The sequence below is a fragment of the Plecotus auritus genome (assembly GCF_963455305.1).
Source record: "Plecotus auritus genome assembly, chromosome: 8".
Classification (NCBI taxonomy): domain Eukaryota; kingdom Metazoa; phylum Chordata; class Mammalia; order Chiroptera; family Vespertilionidae; genus Plecotus; species Plecotus auritus.
Window position 1 is genome coordinate 21,213,607 of NC_137782.1, and position 17,739 is coordinate 21,231,345.

Sequence of the window (17,739 nt, forward strand, 5' to 3'; positions counted from 1 at the left end):
TGTTTTCTTTTTGTTGGTAAGGTGGAATTGCTGAGAATCTGGCAGAGAAGTTGATTGGTGTTCTCTTTGAGGTTTGGTTACTAGCTTGTACTCGGTGCTTCCCAACACCCCCATATTGGAAAACAGCTAAGGAGATGGTGGCTAACTGGAGGCACCACCCGGCCGTGGTGGAGCAGTGGAGCAAGGTCATCTGTGCACTCACTTCAAGGTAGGTTATTGTCATTGACTTACCTTCCTTCATCCGTCTTACATAGTTCTGTCTTTCTTGGATTCATGGAATACATTGTAAAAAGCCTATACCTTGTATCTATTATTGTGGTACTTTAGATACAGAATCAAGCCAGTTTTATTGTGTTTTTATTTTATTATTATTGTTTTTTAATCCTCGATGTTTTTTCCATTGATTTTTAGAGAGAGTGGAAAGGAGGGAGGAAGCGGGGAGAGAGAGAGAGGGAGAAACATTGATGTAAGAGAGACACATTGATTGGTTGCCTCCCACATTTAGATTGAACCTGCAACCCCGGATGCACCCTTGACCGGGAATCAAACACTTGACCTTTTGGTGCATGGGCCAGCACTCTAACCACTAAACACACCAGCCAGGGCAAATGAAGATTCTTCACAATACCATTATTGTATCTAAAAAAATCTTAACAATTCTTTAATATTAGTTAGCCATTGAATATTCAAATGTCCCTGAATGTCTCAATATTCTTTTCTTTTTTATAGTTGGTTCTATTGAATCCAAAAACAAAAAAGGTTTAGATATTGCATTTAGTTGACATGTTTCTTAAGCCTATTTTAAATTATAGGTTTCTCTTTCTCATTTTTATTTCTTTGTACTTTTTTTGGTTGAAGAAACTGGGTTGCTTGTTTTATAATTGTTTCACATTCTGGATTTTCCTGATTATGTTCTACTTGTGTTAATTAACATGTTTCTTTATTACCTGTATTTCCTGTCAACTGGGAATTAGATCTAGAGATTTGGTATGATTCAGGTTTGATTGGGGGGACAAATAATTCGTGGGTGGTACTCTATCAGAAGGTAGATTGCTCTTTTTCTGAATTAATAAAATATTTATATCTTTATCACTATTTAAACTAAATGATGAAGATTTGGAATATTCTGTTCATTCTGGTAATCTTGCTGAATGTCAATATTATAAACCTATTTTTAAATAATACTTTTATCTTGATTGTAAAAGTAATACATACTTATAATAAAAAATTTGGAAGGTGTATGTGGAAATATTCATCATTTACAGACAATCTGTGTTAACAGTTGAATGAATATTTTCTCATTTCTCTTTTTTAAAAATCAGTTTGAGATTTATTCACTGTACTGTCTGCCTTTTTAAATTTAATGTCTGATTTTTATCACATATGCCTTTTTTCATAACTAGATCTTGAGATCATATTTTTAATGGCTTTGTAGTTTTATATTATATAAATGGAATTCATTTAATGATTTTCCTATTTTTGCCCTGGCCAGTGTGTCACAGTTGGTTGGATGTTGTCCCATGCACTGAAAGGTTGCAAGTTCGATTCCTGGTTAGGGCACATACTTGGGGAGAATGCAGGAGGCAGCCGATGGATGTTTCTCTCCCTCTCCCTTCTCTCTCAAAATCAATAAAAAAAAAATCTTAAAAAATAATTTCCCTATGTTTTTTCTTATATTGATGTTGTTACCAGTGTTTTACTTTTAAAATATTGTTGATATGAATGTTTTATCCATTGTCTATGTGTATATTCTGATTATTTTATTAAGATCTAATCTCTAGAAGTGTAATAATTGAGTCAAAGGGCTTTGAACAGTTTTTAGTACATTTGGAATATTACTATTAAATGAAGTAATTAAATTGTTGAATTACTTTTAAGGTACACCATGAATTCTAAACGTTGTGTAGAGCTATTTAGCAGTTATTATTATGAACAAATTATGGCTTACTTGTGTTGAAGGAATTTGCAGTGAGATAAATCTTAAAAATTAAATAAATTATTTTTTATATAACTAGATAATTATATAAATACTAGAGGCCTGATACATGAAATTCATGCAAGGGGCTTGGCCCTTGCAGCCGCGGCTTGCCTCGGCCCTCGCAGCCCCGGCTTCGTCCAGAAGGTTGTCTGGAATGTCGTCTGGAAGGTCGTTTGGCTGTCCGGTCTAATTAGCATATTATGCTTTTATTATTATAGATAATTCCATATGTGATTATAATTAAACTAGAGGCCCAGTACACGAGTTTGTGCACCAGTGGGGTCCCTTGGCCTGGCCTGCGGGATTGGGCCGAAACCGGCTCTCTGACATCCCCTGAGGGGTCCTTGATTGTGAGAGGGTGCAGGCCAGGCCGAGGGACCCCACCAGTGCATACTTGGGGCTGGGGAGGGATTTGGGAGGTTGGCCAGCCAGGGAGGGATCACGGGAGGGCTCCAGGGCATGTCCAGCTCGTCTTGCTCAGTCCCAATCAGCCAGACCCCAGCAGCAAGCTAACCTACCAGTCGGAGCGTCTGCCCGCCCCCTCCCCCCCGGTGGTCAGTGCACGTCATAGCGAGCGGTTGAGTGGCCTTAGCATACCATTAGCATATTACATTTTGATTGGTTGAACAGCTGACCGGACACTTAGCATATTAGGCTTTTATTATATAGGATTACTATTTATATCATTTGCAATTATTTATAAACAAAAAGTTGAAAATAATTTATATTGTATAAATTTGTAATATATAACTTTAAATTTATATTAAGTACTATAACGTTATGTAATTGTAAATATCTATATCTGTATACATATATACATATATAATATACATATACTAGAAGCCCGATGCATGAAGAATGAAGATTCGTGTTAGAATGGGCTTTCCTTTCCCTGGCTGCCAGCACCACCTTTCCACTCCAGCCCAGCTCCTTTCCACTCAGGCCCCGGAGCCGCCTCTTTCCGCTCTGTCCCCGCCTTCCCACGCTGCCCAGAGGCCCTGAGAGACTGGGGGTGGGGCAGAATGCCTGCGTCGTCGCCACAACAACGCAAGCATCCCGTCCCCGTCACTCGGCGCCTGTGTATGCAAATTAACCGCCATCTTTGTTGGGTTAATTTGCATATCACTCCTGATTGGCTGGTGGTGTAGTGGAGGTACGGTCAATTTACATGTTTGTCTATTACTAGGTAAGATATATATATACACACACACACACACACACTAGAGGCCCATTGCATGAAGATTTGTGCAAGAATAGGCCTTCCTTTCCCTGGCTGCCGGCAGCAGTTTTCCTCTGGCACCCGGGACCCAGGCCTTTGCTCTGGCTGGAGCAAAGACTCCGGCCAGAGCCTTCAGTGTTTGCTCCGGCTGGAACACCACTCCTGTGTATGCAAATTAACCCGCCATCTTTGTTGGGTTAATTTGCATACACACTCCTGATTGGCTGGTGGGCATTGCGGAGGTATGGTCAGTTTGCATATTTTTCTTTTATTAGTGTAGATATAGATACACACACATATAAAAGCTGAATGACTGTATTGACCGGTTGCTATGATGTGTACGGCAGCCAGCCAACCCACCCAATGGGGGAGGGGCTGGCTGGCCAAACTCCTGCGGTCCCTACCCCCAGCTGGCTGGCCCCAGTCGGCCCCAATCTGGGCAGGCCGGGCAGACCCCACCCGTGCACAAATTCATGCATCAGGCCTCTAGTATCCTCCTATATAATGAAGAGGTAATATGCAAATTGACCATCACTCCAACACACAAGAAGGATGCCCCATATGGTCAAAGATGGCCATCCCCATGTGGACACAAGATGGCCACCACAAGATGGCCGGCAGGGAAGTGCAGTTGTGGGCGATTAGGCCAGCAGGGGAGGGCTGTTGGGAGGGACCAGGTCTGCAAGGGAGGGCATTTGGGGGTGATCAGGCCTGCAGGGTAGGGCAGTTAGGGGTGACCAGGCCTGCAGGGGAGGGCAGTTAGGGGGGGCCAGCCCTGAAGGGGAGGGCAGTTGGGGGCAACCAGGCCTGCAGGGGAGGGTAGTTGGGGGCAACCAGGCCTGCAGGGGAGAGTAGTTGAGGCGACCAGGCCAGCAGGAGGGCATTTAGGGGTGACCAGGCTGGCAGGGGATTAGTGAGGGGCGACCACACGACTGAGCAGCAGGCTGCATGGGGCTACGAGGCCCGTAGGAGGGGCAGTTGGGGGTGGCCAGACCAGCAGGGGGGGCCGTGAGGGGCGACCAGGCCAGCAGAGGGAGGCAGTTGGGGATGACCACGCCGGCAGGGGGTGCAGTTGGGGTGACCAGGCCAGCGGGGGGACAGTTGGGGATGACTACGCCTGCAGGGGGGGCAGTTGGGGGTGACCAGGCCAGCAGGGGGGGTAGTTAGGTGTGATCAGGCAGGCAGGCAGGTGAGCAGTTAGGAGCCAGTGGTTCTGGATTGTGAGAGGGATGTCTGATTGCTGGTTTAGGCCTGATCCTGTGGACATCCCCCAAGGGATCCCGGATTGGAGAGGGTGCAGGCTGGGCTGAGGGGATCCCCCATCACGAATTTCATGCACCGGGCCTCTAGTATAATATAAAGCTATCATTTATATGATAAAATATAAAATTTATGTGTAGTACTTAGTTTATACTACTTATAATGTTATAAATTTAAATAATATATAATTACATAAAATATACAATTTATAAAATATAGTAAAATATAACTATTATAAATAATAATTTACTATAAACAAATGAATAAATGTTTTAAAATCCTTTTATAAACTAGAAATCTGGCCCTGGCTGGTTTGACCAAAGGGTTGCGGGTTCAATTCCTGGTCAAGGGCAGGTACCTCAGTTGCGGGTTGGCTCCCTGGTCCCTGGTCTGCGAGAGGCAACCATTCGATGTATCTCTTTCACATTGGTGTTTCTCTGTCTCTTTCCCCCCTCCTCCTCACTTCTTCCAGTCTCTCTAAAAATCAATGGAAAAAAATATCCTCGGGTGAGGATTTAAAAAAACAAAAAAACAAAACTAGAAATCTGCTTCTAATTTGTCTTATAAACAAGGGTTTTATTTATCTTATTCACTTCAGTGAGGTATAAATACATGTTTCATCTGTTTTCTCTTATATTTTAATGCTTGAATGTATTGTTCATTCTAGTTAAGAAATGAACTTAGTGGTGTGCTTTTCTTTTTTTTCTAGATTGCTACGCTTTACATATGGTCCTTCATTTCCTCCATTTAAAGTTCCTGATGAAGATGCCAGTCTGATCCCTCCTGAAATGGATAATGAGTGTGTTGCACAGACATGGTTTCGCTTTTTACATATGTTAAGGTACTGTTAATTTAGTTTTTCATGTGCTCTTTACCCAGTAAGTGTCTTAGGGCAGAAACCATGCTATAACTTTCCTAATGCATTTCAGAGTGTCAGGTGGACCCAAAGTGGACAGCACACCCATCTACATCATGTGCCTTCTGTTCTCCCTGTTAGTAGGGTCAGGGTATGCTCAGCTGCTCTTGGTCTGTACTCTCTAGGAGCATGTTTCCTGTGGTATTTGCAGCATTTTGTTCTCTTGCCTGTTGCTACAGCATAGATCATTGGTCGGCAAGCTCATTAGTCAACAGAGCGGCAAACCGCCGCATGTGGCTCGTGAGCCACAGTTTGCCGACCACTGGCATAGATGATATTTTTCTAGGACTTCGTCACATTTTGTGGGTCCTGGAGACTACCTTGCTCCTCTCTGTGACCAGCACTGACTGGTCAATATGGTTCTCAGAGCCTCTCTAGTAACATTGTTTAAAATTTTGCTGAGGGATACTGTAAAATTTCAGAGGGATAAATTGCTACTTTCTGCTATTTCTTTCTTTCTGGTAATTCTATTCAATTCAGCTTCATTGCTTCCTACCTTTCTCTCTACTAGCCCTATTTTTGTGCTCTGTGGAACTTTTGTTCTGTTGTGTACTTGCATATTTTCCTTGCATATCTTCTCTTTTCTTTCTGGTTTGACTAGCCTCTTTTTTCTATTTGTGTACTAGTGATTCTAATTTATTCTGTATGACCTTTTATAAATTAAGGATGTTAACCATTTTCTACCTTTTTTTCCAATTTGTTTTTCATCTTTCTGTTTATATTTTTAATATATTTTTTTGTAATTTTGTGTTTATTTAAAATTAGAAGGGTTTTCTGTGTTCTAATTTTCATTGGAATGTCTGTACTACATGAAATTTTGAGTGGGATGTTAGTTTTTGTTATTAGTTTTTGTTTGTTTTTTATGTTCCTAGTTTCCTAAGCATTCAAAAAATTTAAAATTTAAAAATGTAAATGAAATCAGGAAGAGTACTGAATTTTATTCATATCATATTTTGGGATTTATTTTAAACGATTAAAAGTTTTTTATTTTTTACCTGTTGATGTGATATATTAATTTATATTCATTTATTTCAATATGGAGGTTCTGTTTCAGTAAATCTGGGTTGAATTTGGATTTTTAACAGGCTTCTCTACTTGTGTCAGATATACAGAGCATTGGGAGCTATAGAAATGCAGTTTCTATTATCTGATCTGTATCCTTTGTTACCCTCATTTCAAAAATTTTTAAATCTGTTCTCTAATATTTGTGTACCAGTAAAATCATTTCAGATTTACATGTGGAGAATCTGGTATAAGCTTTCTGGTACTGCTACTAGACTTATCCCCTCTATCCCACATGATGAATTATAGTTCTATGGATACAGTCTAGTAACAGTAGAAGCCCATATATATGGTCCCTTGTTCCCACTTGCAATTAAGAAGAGTCTCAGTGGGTAGAAAAAGAGGTTTCAAAGGGCAGAGCAGTTATAAACCATTGTTTTGTATTTCTTAGCCTACTTCTTTTGAACTCATAGTTAGTGGAAATTCTTTCCAGGTATTGACTGTAGATTTAAACAATATCACTTTGAGTTGGAGAGGCCATTTAATGAATAGCTAAGTAGCCCATTTTGAGTAGAAATCTAAATCTATTTTTTAGTGGAAATATTTAAAACGATTTATACATAAAATATAACTTAAGCCCAAATACCAGTATGTTGTTTTGAAAAATATGTTTTGAATATATGAAATATATTCATGTACATACACATGAATACAAACAATCCCAATTTTAAAATAACTGAATATGTTAGTATTAAAGTAAAAATTTTTTTCTTGGAGTTATTGATTCATTTACAATTTTTATTCCATTGCTTAATTCCAAACATATTAGAAAAATATCCATGTATACTCTTAAAAATTAAAAATTTCTAGTCTCATTTAGATTCTCATTCTTTGAACAGGCAGAGTAAGTTCATGTAAACACACTGCAGATCTTCTGTAAAGAAGTGCTGATGTTTGAGTCCCTAACCTATTAACCCTTTGTATGCCATAAGCATCTATAGATTCAAGCAGTGGACCTTCCCCACGTGCCATGCGCGTCTATAGCCGCAAACCTCGCATATCAACTCTGGTCGCCCAGTTTTAAAATCATACTTGTTAGTGACATCTCTGGGTTTGTAAAGAAAATTATGGTAACTTAAATTCGTAAATATTCCAGCATATAGGGAAGAAATGGGGATGGTTTCTGTTTTGGACACATGACAGTTAACTGGTTAAATACAGATTAGTCTCCTCTCTGAATTAAATAGGCACAAACAGCCCTGTTCTTAAAATAGATTGCATGCAGTGTATTGCTAAAGAATCTTTTAAATATTTAATTAATTCTTCTCTCTCTTTTGATAGTAATCCTGTGGATTTGAGTAACCCAGCCATTATAAGCTCTACTCCCAAATTTCAGGAACAGTTCCTGAATGTGAGCGGAATGCCACAAGAATTGAATCAGTATCCCTGCCTTAAACATCTGCCTCAAATATTTTTTCGTGCCATGCGTGGAATCAGCTGTCTGGTGGATGCATTCCTAGGTGAATTTTGTGTATGTTGCTAGATGTTTGAAGAGCTACATGTAGATAACTCTAGGGTCTAGTTTTATTTATTTATTTATTTATTTATTTATTTATTTATTTTAGAGTCTAGTTTTAGAAACTATTATGAAAGCCCAAGAAAAGGATGGACACATTTGATTATAAATAACAAACTAGGAAAAATTATTTGGCATAAATACAATAGAGGGTTTTTGTCGTCTTTGTATGAATAGACCAGACAGTGCTAAGAAAAAGAATAAGACCTGATATGTAGTGCCCCATGTTCGGGCTCCAGTTTGTAGTGAACCCCTTTCACGTCCCGCGTGGTTCAGGGTTCAGGTTCAGGGTTGGGGCTCTGGAGGAGGCCGCACGCAAATGAAAGAGACTAGAAAATATTAATTTGGGAATATTGGGGGCCAGGCGGGAGCCCAACTCAAGGGGAAGGACTTGCTCTGGGGGAAGTCTGAATATCCAATCAGCAAGAATTTACATAAAACTAAGAAGGTGGAAGTTGCTTCAGCTACCCTTATCTCAACTAAACAGTGGGTGGTTGGCTCTGACCTTTCAGAGCTTCAAGGTTGACCAGCCTTCCGGGTTCCTTGTCCACACCTCTCTGCTAGTGAAGGCGAATGGGCGGCTTCCAGCACTGGTAGATAAATAAACAAAGGATATGAATAAAAGATTTGCAAAAGAAGGCCGTTCATTCTCACTAGTAACTCAAGAAAATACAGGTTCAAATGTATTAGGTATCATTCTTATGTCTCTCATTAGGAGGCAAGTTATACCTTTTGTGAACTACTATTTTGAACTGTTTTTCACATTTTAGGACTATGAAAAGTCAGAATTTTTTTTACCTGTTGAAAGTCAATGATATTTTAATATGTATCATTTTCTAAAGCATTTGTTATGTGTACTTGTTACTGTATTACGTACATAATATACAAGTTGGGCAAAAGTAGCTTTTTAGTTGTAATGTAAATAATACAATAGTTAATAAATGGTAATACAAGAATACATTCTGTGTTTTGTGTACTCACAACTGTAAACCTACATCTGCCCATCCCTGTATTAGCTCAAATTAAGTTTGACTGTCATATAACAACTAAAAATACCAGTGTTTGAAACAAGATAGTTTACTTACATATGTGTTAAACCCAGGGCTAGGCAGGACAGGGCTGCTATAGCAGTTCTACCGTTGTCAGGCACGTGCATCTTGTGGCTTGGCTCTCCATCCCTTCTGTACTCTCTCATGGGCCTTGATGATTGAATGAGTTAGTTCCAACTATCCTCTTCAGGAATTACGAAGGAAGGAGAGCCTACACTTGATTGGTCCTTTTAAGGAGATTCCCAACACCACCCACTTTTCTGTTGTCAGAACATGGCCACATCTAGCTGTAAGGGAGGCTTGAAAATGTAGTTGTTGATTCTGTGGAACCAGGTCCTGCTAAAATCTGTTCTATAACTCAGGAAGAGAGGGCAAATGGGTATTCGGAGGCTGCTAGCAGTCCCTGCTGTAGTCTGTACTAAACATTCACTGGTGTTGCTTGAGGAAGATTTTCTGACCACATATTTTGAACTATGAAGAATAACTCAATTTGTCTTTTCTTAAAGGCATTTCTAGACCCCGATCAGATAGTGCTCCTCCAACACCCGTGAATAGATTAAGTATGCCTCAAAGCACTGCTGTCAGTACCACCCCACCACATAATCGAAGGCATCGGTCTGTTACTGTGAATAAGGCCACCATAAAGACAAGCACAGTAAGTTTTCATCACCGTTATTCTGTATAATGTTGACTTTTTAATCTGCTGTCCTTTTCAAAAAGTCCTGCTATTTTTTTCAAACTTTTCATGAGTGTCAATATATGTTTGTGTCCTTCTAATAGGTTAGTACTGCTCATGCCTCGAAAGTTCAGCACCAGACATCCTCCACTTCTCCTCTTTCAAGTCCAAATCAGACTAGTTCAGAACCCCGGCCACTGCCTGCCCCTCGGAGACCAAAGGTTAACAGCATCTTGAATCTCTTTGGATCATGGTTATTTGATGCAGCATTTGTTCACTGTAAACTTCATAATGGGATTAACAGAGACAGCAGCATGACTGGTAAATATTGCTCAAGAAATACGTTATCATTTTTTCTTTTCTTACTTTTCTTTTTAATCTTTCCTACCTGCAAGATTAATATATATCTTAAAAAGCTCTCTGTCTCTGACAAAGCAATGTCTTGTTTTTAACCCCTTCCAGCTGAAGTAGTAATTTTGGAAGTTTTGCTACCTGTCCTTTTTATATTTGTTTTATGAGGTTTGGCTTTTGTCTGGTTTTGTTAGACACACTTCATGTTAGCCATTTTTGTTGTTGAATCAAATTTCTTTTAGTAGGTGACCTGGAAGTTCCCTTCATGTCAGCCAGGATAATAATATTGATATCAAGAATTAAATATTTTCACCAGGAATTTATTCAGAAGAAGTGTTTTCTTAGATTTTGACAACCATTCACTCATTAGTACATATAAATCTCGAAGAAAACTTCAGCTTCACAAGACTCTAACTTCTCAGGTTTTAGTATAGAGGAAATTTATTTCACGTGTACCATTTGTTCTGAAACTAAAAAAGATTGGTGGACAATAACTTTCAAAATACCATGTGTTCTGAAACTAAATACCATTCAAAAATACCATTTGTTCTGAAACTAAAAAAGACTGATGGACAATAACTCAACCCTGATAGCTTTACTTAGGTTTTATTATAGAAACACATATAAATAAAATCTTATTTATTTTTGTCATCTTACCTTTATATTTGGAAGTAATTGCATAGGGTGCAGGATGGGAGGTAGGGTAGTGCAGAATGTACTTAGGGAGGACTATTTATGACATATCTTATAGAGCTGAATAATAATAATGGCTATCATTTATTGAGCTGAATTGCTCTGTGCCAGGCACTGTGCTATCTGCATTAGTGAGTGTATTGGTTGTTTGGTAAGAAAGCCCTTTTCCACTGGGGTTGGAAATAGCTTGATGTAAAAGGAGGCTTAATTGCATTAGTTTATGCCTCTCTAGGAAGAATGTTAATTCCAAAGATAAAACTAACGGCCACAAGGATCTCTGCTTTCTTTCACAAATGCATTTTTACCTATTTGTATCATTTCAGAACTACGGTCTGTGTCAGTTAGCATTATATACATATAATTATTTTGGATATTCTTACAGATCTTTTATATGTGACTATAAAGACATTTTCAGCGATATAATTTGAGATTGCATGGTTGAGTTTAGGAATTCCTTTGTTTATTTTGTTCAAATTTAGACACTTTGTATCCTGCCATTTTTATATTATCTTTTATTTACAAGTTTCATATTATCTTTTATTTACAAGGTGTTTATTTATGGATTAGTAAATGTACTTATGATGACTAAATGAAAAGTTAAAAATCATTTTTGGCTTTTATTTTCTTACGTTCATGTGCTTATATCTTTAGTTTTCTGAATTATGTTTATATTTATTAATTTATATATTCTAGAATGAGTCAGACATATTTTTACTTCTGTTAAGATGCAATTCTTACAGTGTAACTTTTGGGTATCAAGCTGTTGACACTAAAACCCCTGAATCCAGAGTGGTTCAAGCTGCTGCCTCCTTGGTGGGCTTGCTTAAAGGGAATTTACAGATTTTCCTGCTTTCTAGGGATTTTGTAACAGCTTTGCTCACCCTCTTGTTCCAAAAGATAGAAGTCAGAATTCAAATCATATGTGGGCAACAAATTCTAACTCTTACCATTTTCCTTGGTGGGGAAAAGATAGATAGAAACTTCTCTTCCCTGATTGTGTTCAGAGATGAGAAAGGCTGTTCCATTACCCAGGAGATTGGAGGTGTCCAGATAATTGAGTGGGTTAGAGTGCTGTTGGGTGCCTCTTTTGAGGTTTCAGGGGTGGGTGGGAAGTTTGGGAATACTAACACTGTTAGTCTGTTTTCTAAGTACTGGCTGTCATCAAGGAATTTTGCCATGCAGTTCACCTCTAACTTAAAATGTTTGCTTCTATGAACTGGTTAGCTTTAGATTTACTTGACAGTACACTGTACTTTGTAAAAGTAACATTGAGCTGGGAAGGGTTAATGAATTAAAATTTTAATGCACGTTATGGGCAGTTCAAAACCTCAATTCTTTTGTAGTTGTGTAATTTTCTTTGTTCATTTCTTTTGCATGATACAAAAATTATATTTTTGGATCTGAATGCACAATTTCCTATGTTTTTGAACTAGCTTGTGGTATCATAAAGCTTTTAATCTAATTTTTAAAAAGCTAAAAAGCTTCTTAACTTACTGTAAAATTTCACCATCTTTAAAGTATTTTATAATTATTGCTGTCCTTTGATTTGTTTCCATTTATTTCTATTATCTTGCAGCATCTTTTATCCAAATTCTTCTTTCTTATAAATCTTGTAAGTAGGAACCAGAAGCTTCTCCTTAATTGCAGTCATGTTTTTATTTTTTTCATAATTCCATTAAAAAATTTGATTGTCATTGTCTCTTGTAGTTTTTGCACTTGGGAAGAAAAATACTTTTCTGTGTTTTGAATGGGGAAGATTGTTGGCAAAAGCAAATTAATCTGCCTGAATCAGTCCCATTATTTCTGTATACTAGTCTGGTCATGTCATGAATTCCAGGATTTTGCACTAACTGTGTTTTGGCTTTTTTTTTTTTTTTTTTAAGCTTTAAGCTTATTTTTATACAGATTTAATGTTTGATTTGTATGCATTTTGCATGTAGTGTTTTTAAATGTATTATTGCTGGATAGCTTATTCAGGATTAAAAATGGCTCATGGGAAGTTGCATAAAGATTTATACTTGACTCTGCATTCTATTAAAAATATTACCAAATAATTTAAACATTTCATGTAGAGTGATAAAAGATTTCAGAGTGGTTTTCAATACACTGTGAAATCTTTTATTGAAAATAAAAGCAACTTTCGAAGGGCTTCTATTTCAGTGACAACGAATGACCATCCATGATAATCTTTCTTACCAATCCAATTTTCTGATCTATCAACCTCCAGTTATCTGCTGTCTGTGGTTGTTAAAATTCATTCTCATTTTGCTTGGTTGGGCGATTCTTTGGTGTGTGTTTTTGGAGTTGGGTGGGTGGTGGGAATGCTCTTTCTTCCTACCCATTACTCATCCTTACTTTGCCCTCTCCCTAAAATATACAGACTGGCATGGGATTGCCCATTCAATAATGATGTTTGTCTGGGGTAATGTGGAAATTGCAGTAGCTATTTGTCTTAATGTTTAAGCATCTTTCTATAGGGGAAGTTAAAAACAGAATAAGTAATAGAAAAGCCAAATTCTGTGTTATATATCTGTATATGAGTACAGATATATACAAATGTACTCTGATGATTGAAAATTCAGTTGGAAAATACTTCTAGTAGAATTTGTTAACTGACAATACCACTATAGATGAATGTTACCCATTTTCCAAGAGAGCCCTTAAAAAAATTAAGACATAGTTGCTAAACGAAAGAATTATTGGATTTTATTCAAGTAGCTATTTAATGACACCAACATTTGATCTTTGTGTCCAGGGTCCCATGAGCCTACTTGCATATTGACAAATATAATAAAACCCTCCTTTTCTCTCCCCAGCCATTACAACACAAGCTAGCATGGAGTTTCGACGGAAGGGGTCACAAATGTCTACAGACACCATGGTTTCCAATCCCATGTTTGATGCAAGTGAATTTCCTGATAACTATGAAGCAGGAAGAGCTGAGGCTTGTGGGACACTGTGTAGGATTTTTTGTAGCAAGAAGACTGGAGAAGAGATTCTGCCAGCTTATTTATCCAGGTCTTAGAATTTTTTTATTTTTCCATTTATGTAGTTTGGTTAGTGAAACTGTATTGTAGCATGCCTTGGTAGGCTGAATTGATAAGTAAATGTTGGTTTGAAATACCTGAAAATGTCGGTAAGTAATCAAAATTTTTTGCTTGAAATCTTCCTTTTTACTTTCCTTATTAGATTTGGTAAAGGCCCTTAAGATATTTTTAATTTTAGAACTATTATTTATTCTATTTTAGCTGACTTATAATTATGGAGAGATTTGGAAGGATTATGCTAATTTTTAAATTAATTTTAGCACAGTATTAGACACTGTAGATGGTTCATAAATGTTAACTGTAGATCCTGCCTTTAAGGAGCTTATTTTCTAGAGTGAGCAAAGCCATGTACAGAAGTTACAATGATCCAGTAGTAATAGGAAGTTGGTAGGAGAAAAGCACAAAGTGCTGTCACCATTCAGAGGAAGAAGCAGCATACACTTACCCTGGGGGTTCACGAAAGAGTTACAGAGGATTGAAAGATTGTGTTGAGAGTTAAAAAAGATGGGTAGTATAAGCAAGTTGGGTAGGGTCATCTTATCCAAATTTATGACTTCAACCAATTTTTGTGAATGGCTCTGCCATCCATTCAGTTAGTTGCTCATGCCAGAAACTAGAAGTCATTTTAGACTCCACTTCTCTTTGGGTATATCTTTTGTTGGTCAACCAACTCCTGCCTTTCTGCTACTTAATGCTCTTTCTATTCTCTCCACTTTGTCCCGGCCATGACACTTTAGGTCTTTTACATTTTTATGAAATTAACTTGAAATGGCCTATTTTTGTTGCCTGTCTCAACTAATTATTCGCACAGCTGCTGAAGTTATGTTAATATCAACAAGAGCATTCAGGTGTCTGTGTATCTGCTAGGTTCTCAGGAGAGGTTTAAATGGACTATCAGAGGGAACAAAGCATATAGATATGAAACAGAATGGTACATTCAGGGTACTAATCAGGAGTATCTTTTTTAAAAAAGTATATTTTATTGATTTTTTTACAGAGAGGAAGGGAAAGGGATAGAGAGTTAGAAACATCCATGAGAGAGAAACATCGATCAGCTGCCTCATGCACACCTCCTACTGGGGATGTGCCCACAACCAAGGTACATGCCCTTGACTGGAATCGAACCTGGGACCTTTCAGTCCACAGGCTGACGCTCTATCCACTGAGCCATACCGGTTAGGGCAGGAGTATCTTAATAGGCTCTCAATATGACTTAAGCAAAAGGAAAATCATTTATGATAAACTAGTGCCATTTAATACATTCTAAGGTCAGGATATGCAGCAGGGCCTCATGACGGGCAGGAACCAGCATCTAGAAAGTGTTCAAGGACCAGAATGGGTTTTCCTCCTTTTTGAATTTTCTGTCTTCATGGACTTCAAGAACTGCTTCATTGTTCTTTGCAGATCATTTTCTTATATTGCAGTATTCTTCTAAATTCTCAGTTTCCTGGCCTTTGTCTAGGTGACCAGCAGGACCAGTTAGCATCTCTAAATCCTGATTTCAAATTCCTGAGAAAGAGAATCTGATTAATCAGGTGTCTACCTCTGGTCTAGTCATCTATAGCTGTGGGAGTGGGTCACATGAAATGCTGGCAACCCTTATGTGGAAGGGGGTACATTTATCAGGAGGGAGAATATTCGTTGGGGAGATACCACAAATGGTAGCAGCAGCAGGAAGGAAGAAGGTATGGCCATGGGCTTTCTGTCTGGTCCATAAGACTGGGTGGGACCAACCAAAAAAGCAGATTTGTGAGGGGGCCAATGATGAGCTTAGTTTTGATTTTGAAGTGCCTTTGGGGTATTTATCAACAAGTATTTATGCCATACACTCTGCACAAGGATTACTGGAGTACATCAATAGACATGTCTTGCCCTCGAGTATCCAATATACTTTTGGCTCTGGAGCTCAGGTGAGAGGTATGGGGTAGAGACTGAGTTGATTATATTCAGTGGCTTAAGTAGTGTTTAAAACCAGGGTAGGGGAGAGACAGCTTAGAAAATTGTCTATGGTTGGCAGCCTGAGGAACACCATTCCTGGAAGGCAGGTGGAGTAAGAGGATTTATTAAAGGCAATAACCACAGAGGTCAGAAGAATAAGGAGAGAAGGGAGTAATCAGAGGTTTGAGTGCTTTAAAAAGGCAGAGTCAGTTAAGACTTAGACATGTCTTCTGGTTTTAGCAATCAAGAGGCCTTTGTTAATTTGCTAATACGGTTTTAGTTTGGTTCTAGGGAGAAAAGATGGATTGAAATGTGCTGAGCAATGACCAGGAGGTGGGGAAGCTGTTTGGGAAGAGTTTTGCAGAGAGGAAAAAGTGCCGTATAGTAGTAGAAGAGTATACCAGTATAGTTGCTCTTGAATGATGGAAGATTGAATGCTTAGTTGATTGCAGGTTAGAGGAGCAGGTTAAAAGTAAGGTATACTCAATGTAAGGTATACTTTAGGTATATTCCTATACGGAGTCTTATATCATATTATGATGAATGCAGGGTTGAATGAGGTTTCTTTCTTTGTCTTTCCCAAAATTATGGGTCACAGAGAAAAAGGCTCATTTTTCAATACAGTATTTCCTTCAATTTATTGATAATTACTGCAGCCATTTGCTTTGCTTTGGTGGTTTTATTTGTAGGCACCTGTAAATTTGAGTTGTAAGGCTTCAAAAAGGTATAATAAACATGAATATTTTTTTTTTAATTAGGAAAGATAATTTGGTTCTTAGCGTTTTTGATTCAGAATTGTTCTAACTTCAGTAATACCTTTAAAGGTTAGAAGTAGAGAAGAGTGCAAAAAGACTTTAGGGTGAGTTTGTAGGAAATATTAATAATTATGGAAACAACTGACCAGCAGTTTGTTTAAAATTTTTTTCTTGCTTTCCTAGATTTTACATGCTTTTAATTCAAGGTTTGCAGATAAATGATTATGTGTGCCATCCTGTCTTGGCCAGCGTTATTCTAAACTCCCCTCCTTTGTTCTGCTGTGACTTGAAAGGGATTGATGTTGTGGTTCCTTACTTTATTTCAGCTCTTGAAACCATTTTGCCTGACAGGTAAGTTGTCATTCTATATTAGCATATCATTTGTTGGGTTTGGCCTGGTCTGTTTTGGTGGTTCCTCCCCAGTTTCCTAGTTTATCATGTCCAGTTGTCTTCATAGCCCAAGGAGACTCAGGCCACATTAAATGAGTGTAGAATATCCAGACCCACCTCATCCCTGAGCTCCTTCAGTTCTGATTTGTCCATGGGCATGTTTAATCTTTTGTGGCCTGGTTTGGAGGTGTAAGAGCAACCCCAGCCTAGAAGTCCTAAATTTTGTAGAGTAGGCCTTACATTTAAAATCAGGCAATCAGATTCTAGTTTAATTCCTTAACAGCAATTTAACATGGACACACACATTATAAAATATAAACTCAGTGGAAAGTAGGTACTGCATTCTTTATGAAACCAGTCCCAGTGCTTGTATTTGTGAAAAATAGGCATAATGTATATTTGGCAATAGCTAAAAACATACTTTAGTTTGGAAATACTAATAGCAACTTTTTTTTTTTTTTTTTTTTTTTTTTTGCAGAGAACTCTCCAAATTCAAAAACTATGTAAATCCAACAGAATTAAGAAGATCTTCCATTAATATCCTGCTTTCTTTGTTGCCCCTCCCTCATCACTTTGGCACAGTCAAATCTGAGGTAATACTTTACTAAAATTTTTTAAATATTCTATGTTCTGTTTTGTGTGCAAATTCAAGTCAAATTATCTTTAAAAAATGGAATAGGAGCTTTTAAAAACATTTTTTAAGGTATTTTAGTGAATCAACAAAGTTGATTTGTTGTGGAAATTTCTTCTGTTAGCGAGCATGCCTCACCTACCATTTCAAGTGGTGATAGACGGGTGACATCTGATAACATAGTATACTGTTGAGTTAGCAACAGACCTAGCACGGTGGCTAATATTGGTCAGATTGAAAGCCTTGCTTGTTAGACTG

At 38.0% G+C, this 17,739-nt stretch overlaps 1 protein-coding gene across 4 annotated transcripts in view; it reads left to right on the forward strand.

The window, feature by feature from the left end:
• RALGAPB (Ral GTPase activating protein non-catalytic subunit beta) overlaps window positions 1–17,739 on the forward strand; it is a 90,817-nt gene that overhangs the window by 20,055 nt on the left and 53,023 nt on the right. For 2 of the 4 annotated variants that reach the window (XM_080685085.1, XM_080685086.1), the window contains exons 5-13: window positions 22–208; window positions 5,167–5,298; window positions 7,717–7,895; window positions 9,507–9,655; window positions 9,781–9,997; window positions 12,297–12,332; window positions 13,537–13,738; window positions 16,644–16,811; window positions 17,329–17,443. In XM_080685085.1, the coding sequence (XP_080541211.1) occupies window positions 22–208; window positions 5,167–5,298; window positions 7,717–7,895; window positions 9,507–9,655; window positions 9,781–9,997; window positions 12,297–12,332; window positions 13,537–13,738; window positions 16,644–16,811; window positions 17,329–17,443 (1,385 nt within the window). The remainder of the gene's footprint in view (window positions 1–21; window positions 209–5,166; window positions 5,299–7,716; window positions 7,896–9,506; window positions 9,656–9,780; window positions 9,998–12,296; window positions 12,333–13,536; window positions 13,739–16,643; window positions 16,812–17,328; window positions 17,444–17,739) is intronic. The other 2 variants (XM_080685087.1, XM_080685088.1) reach the window with 1 other exon arrangement.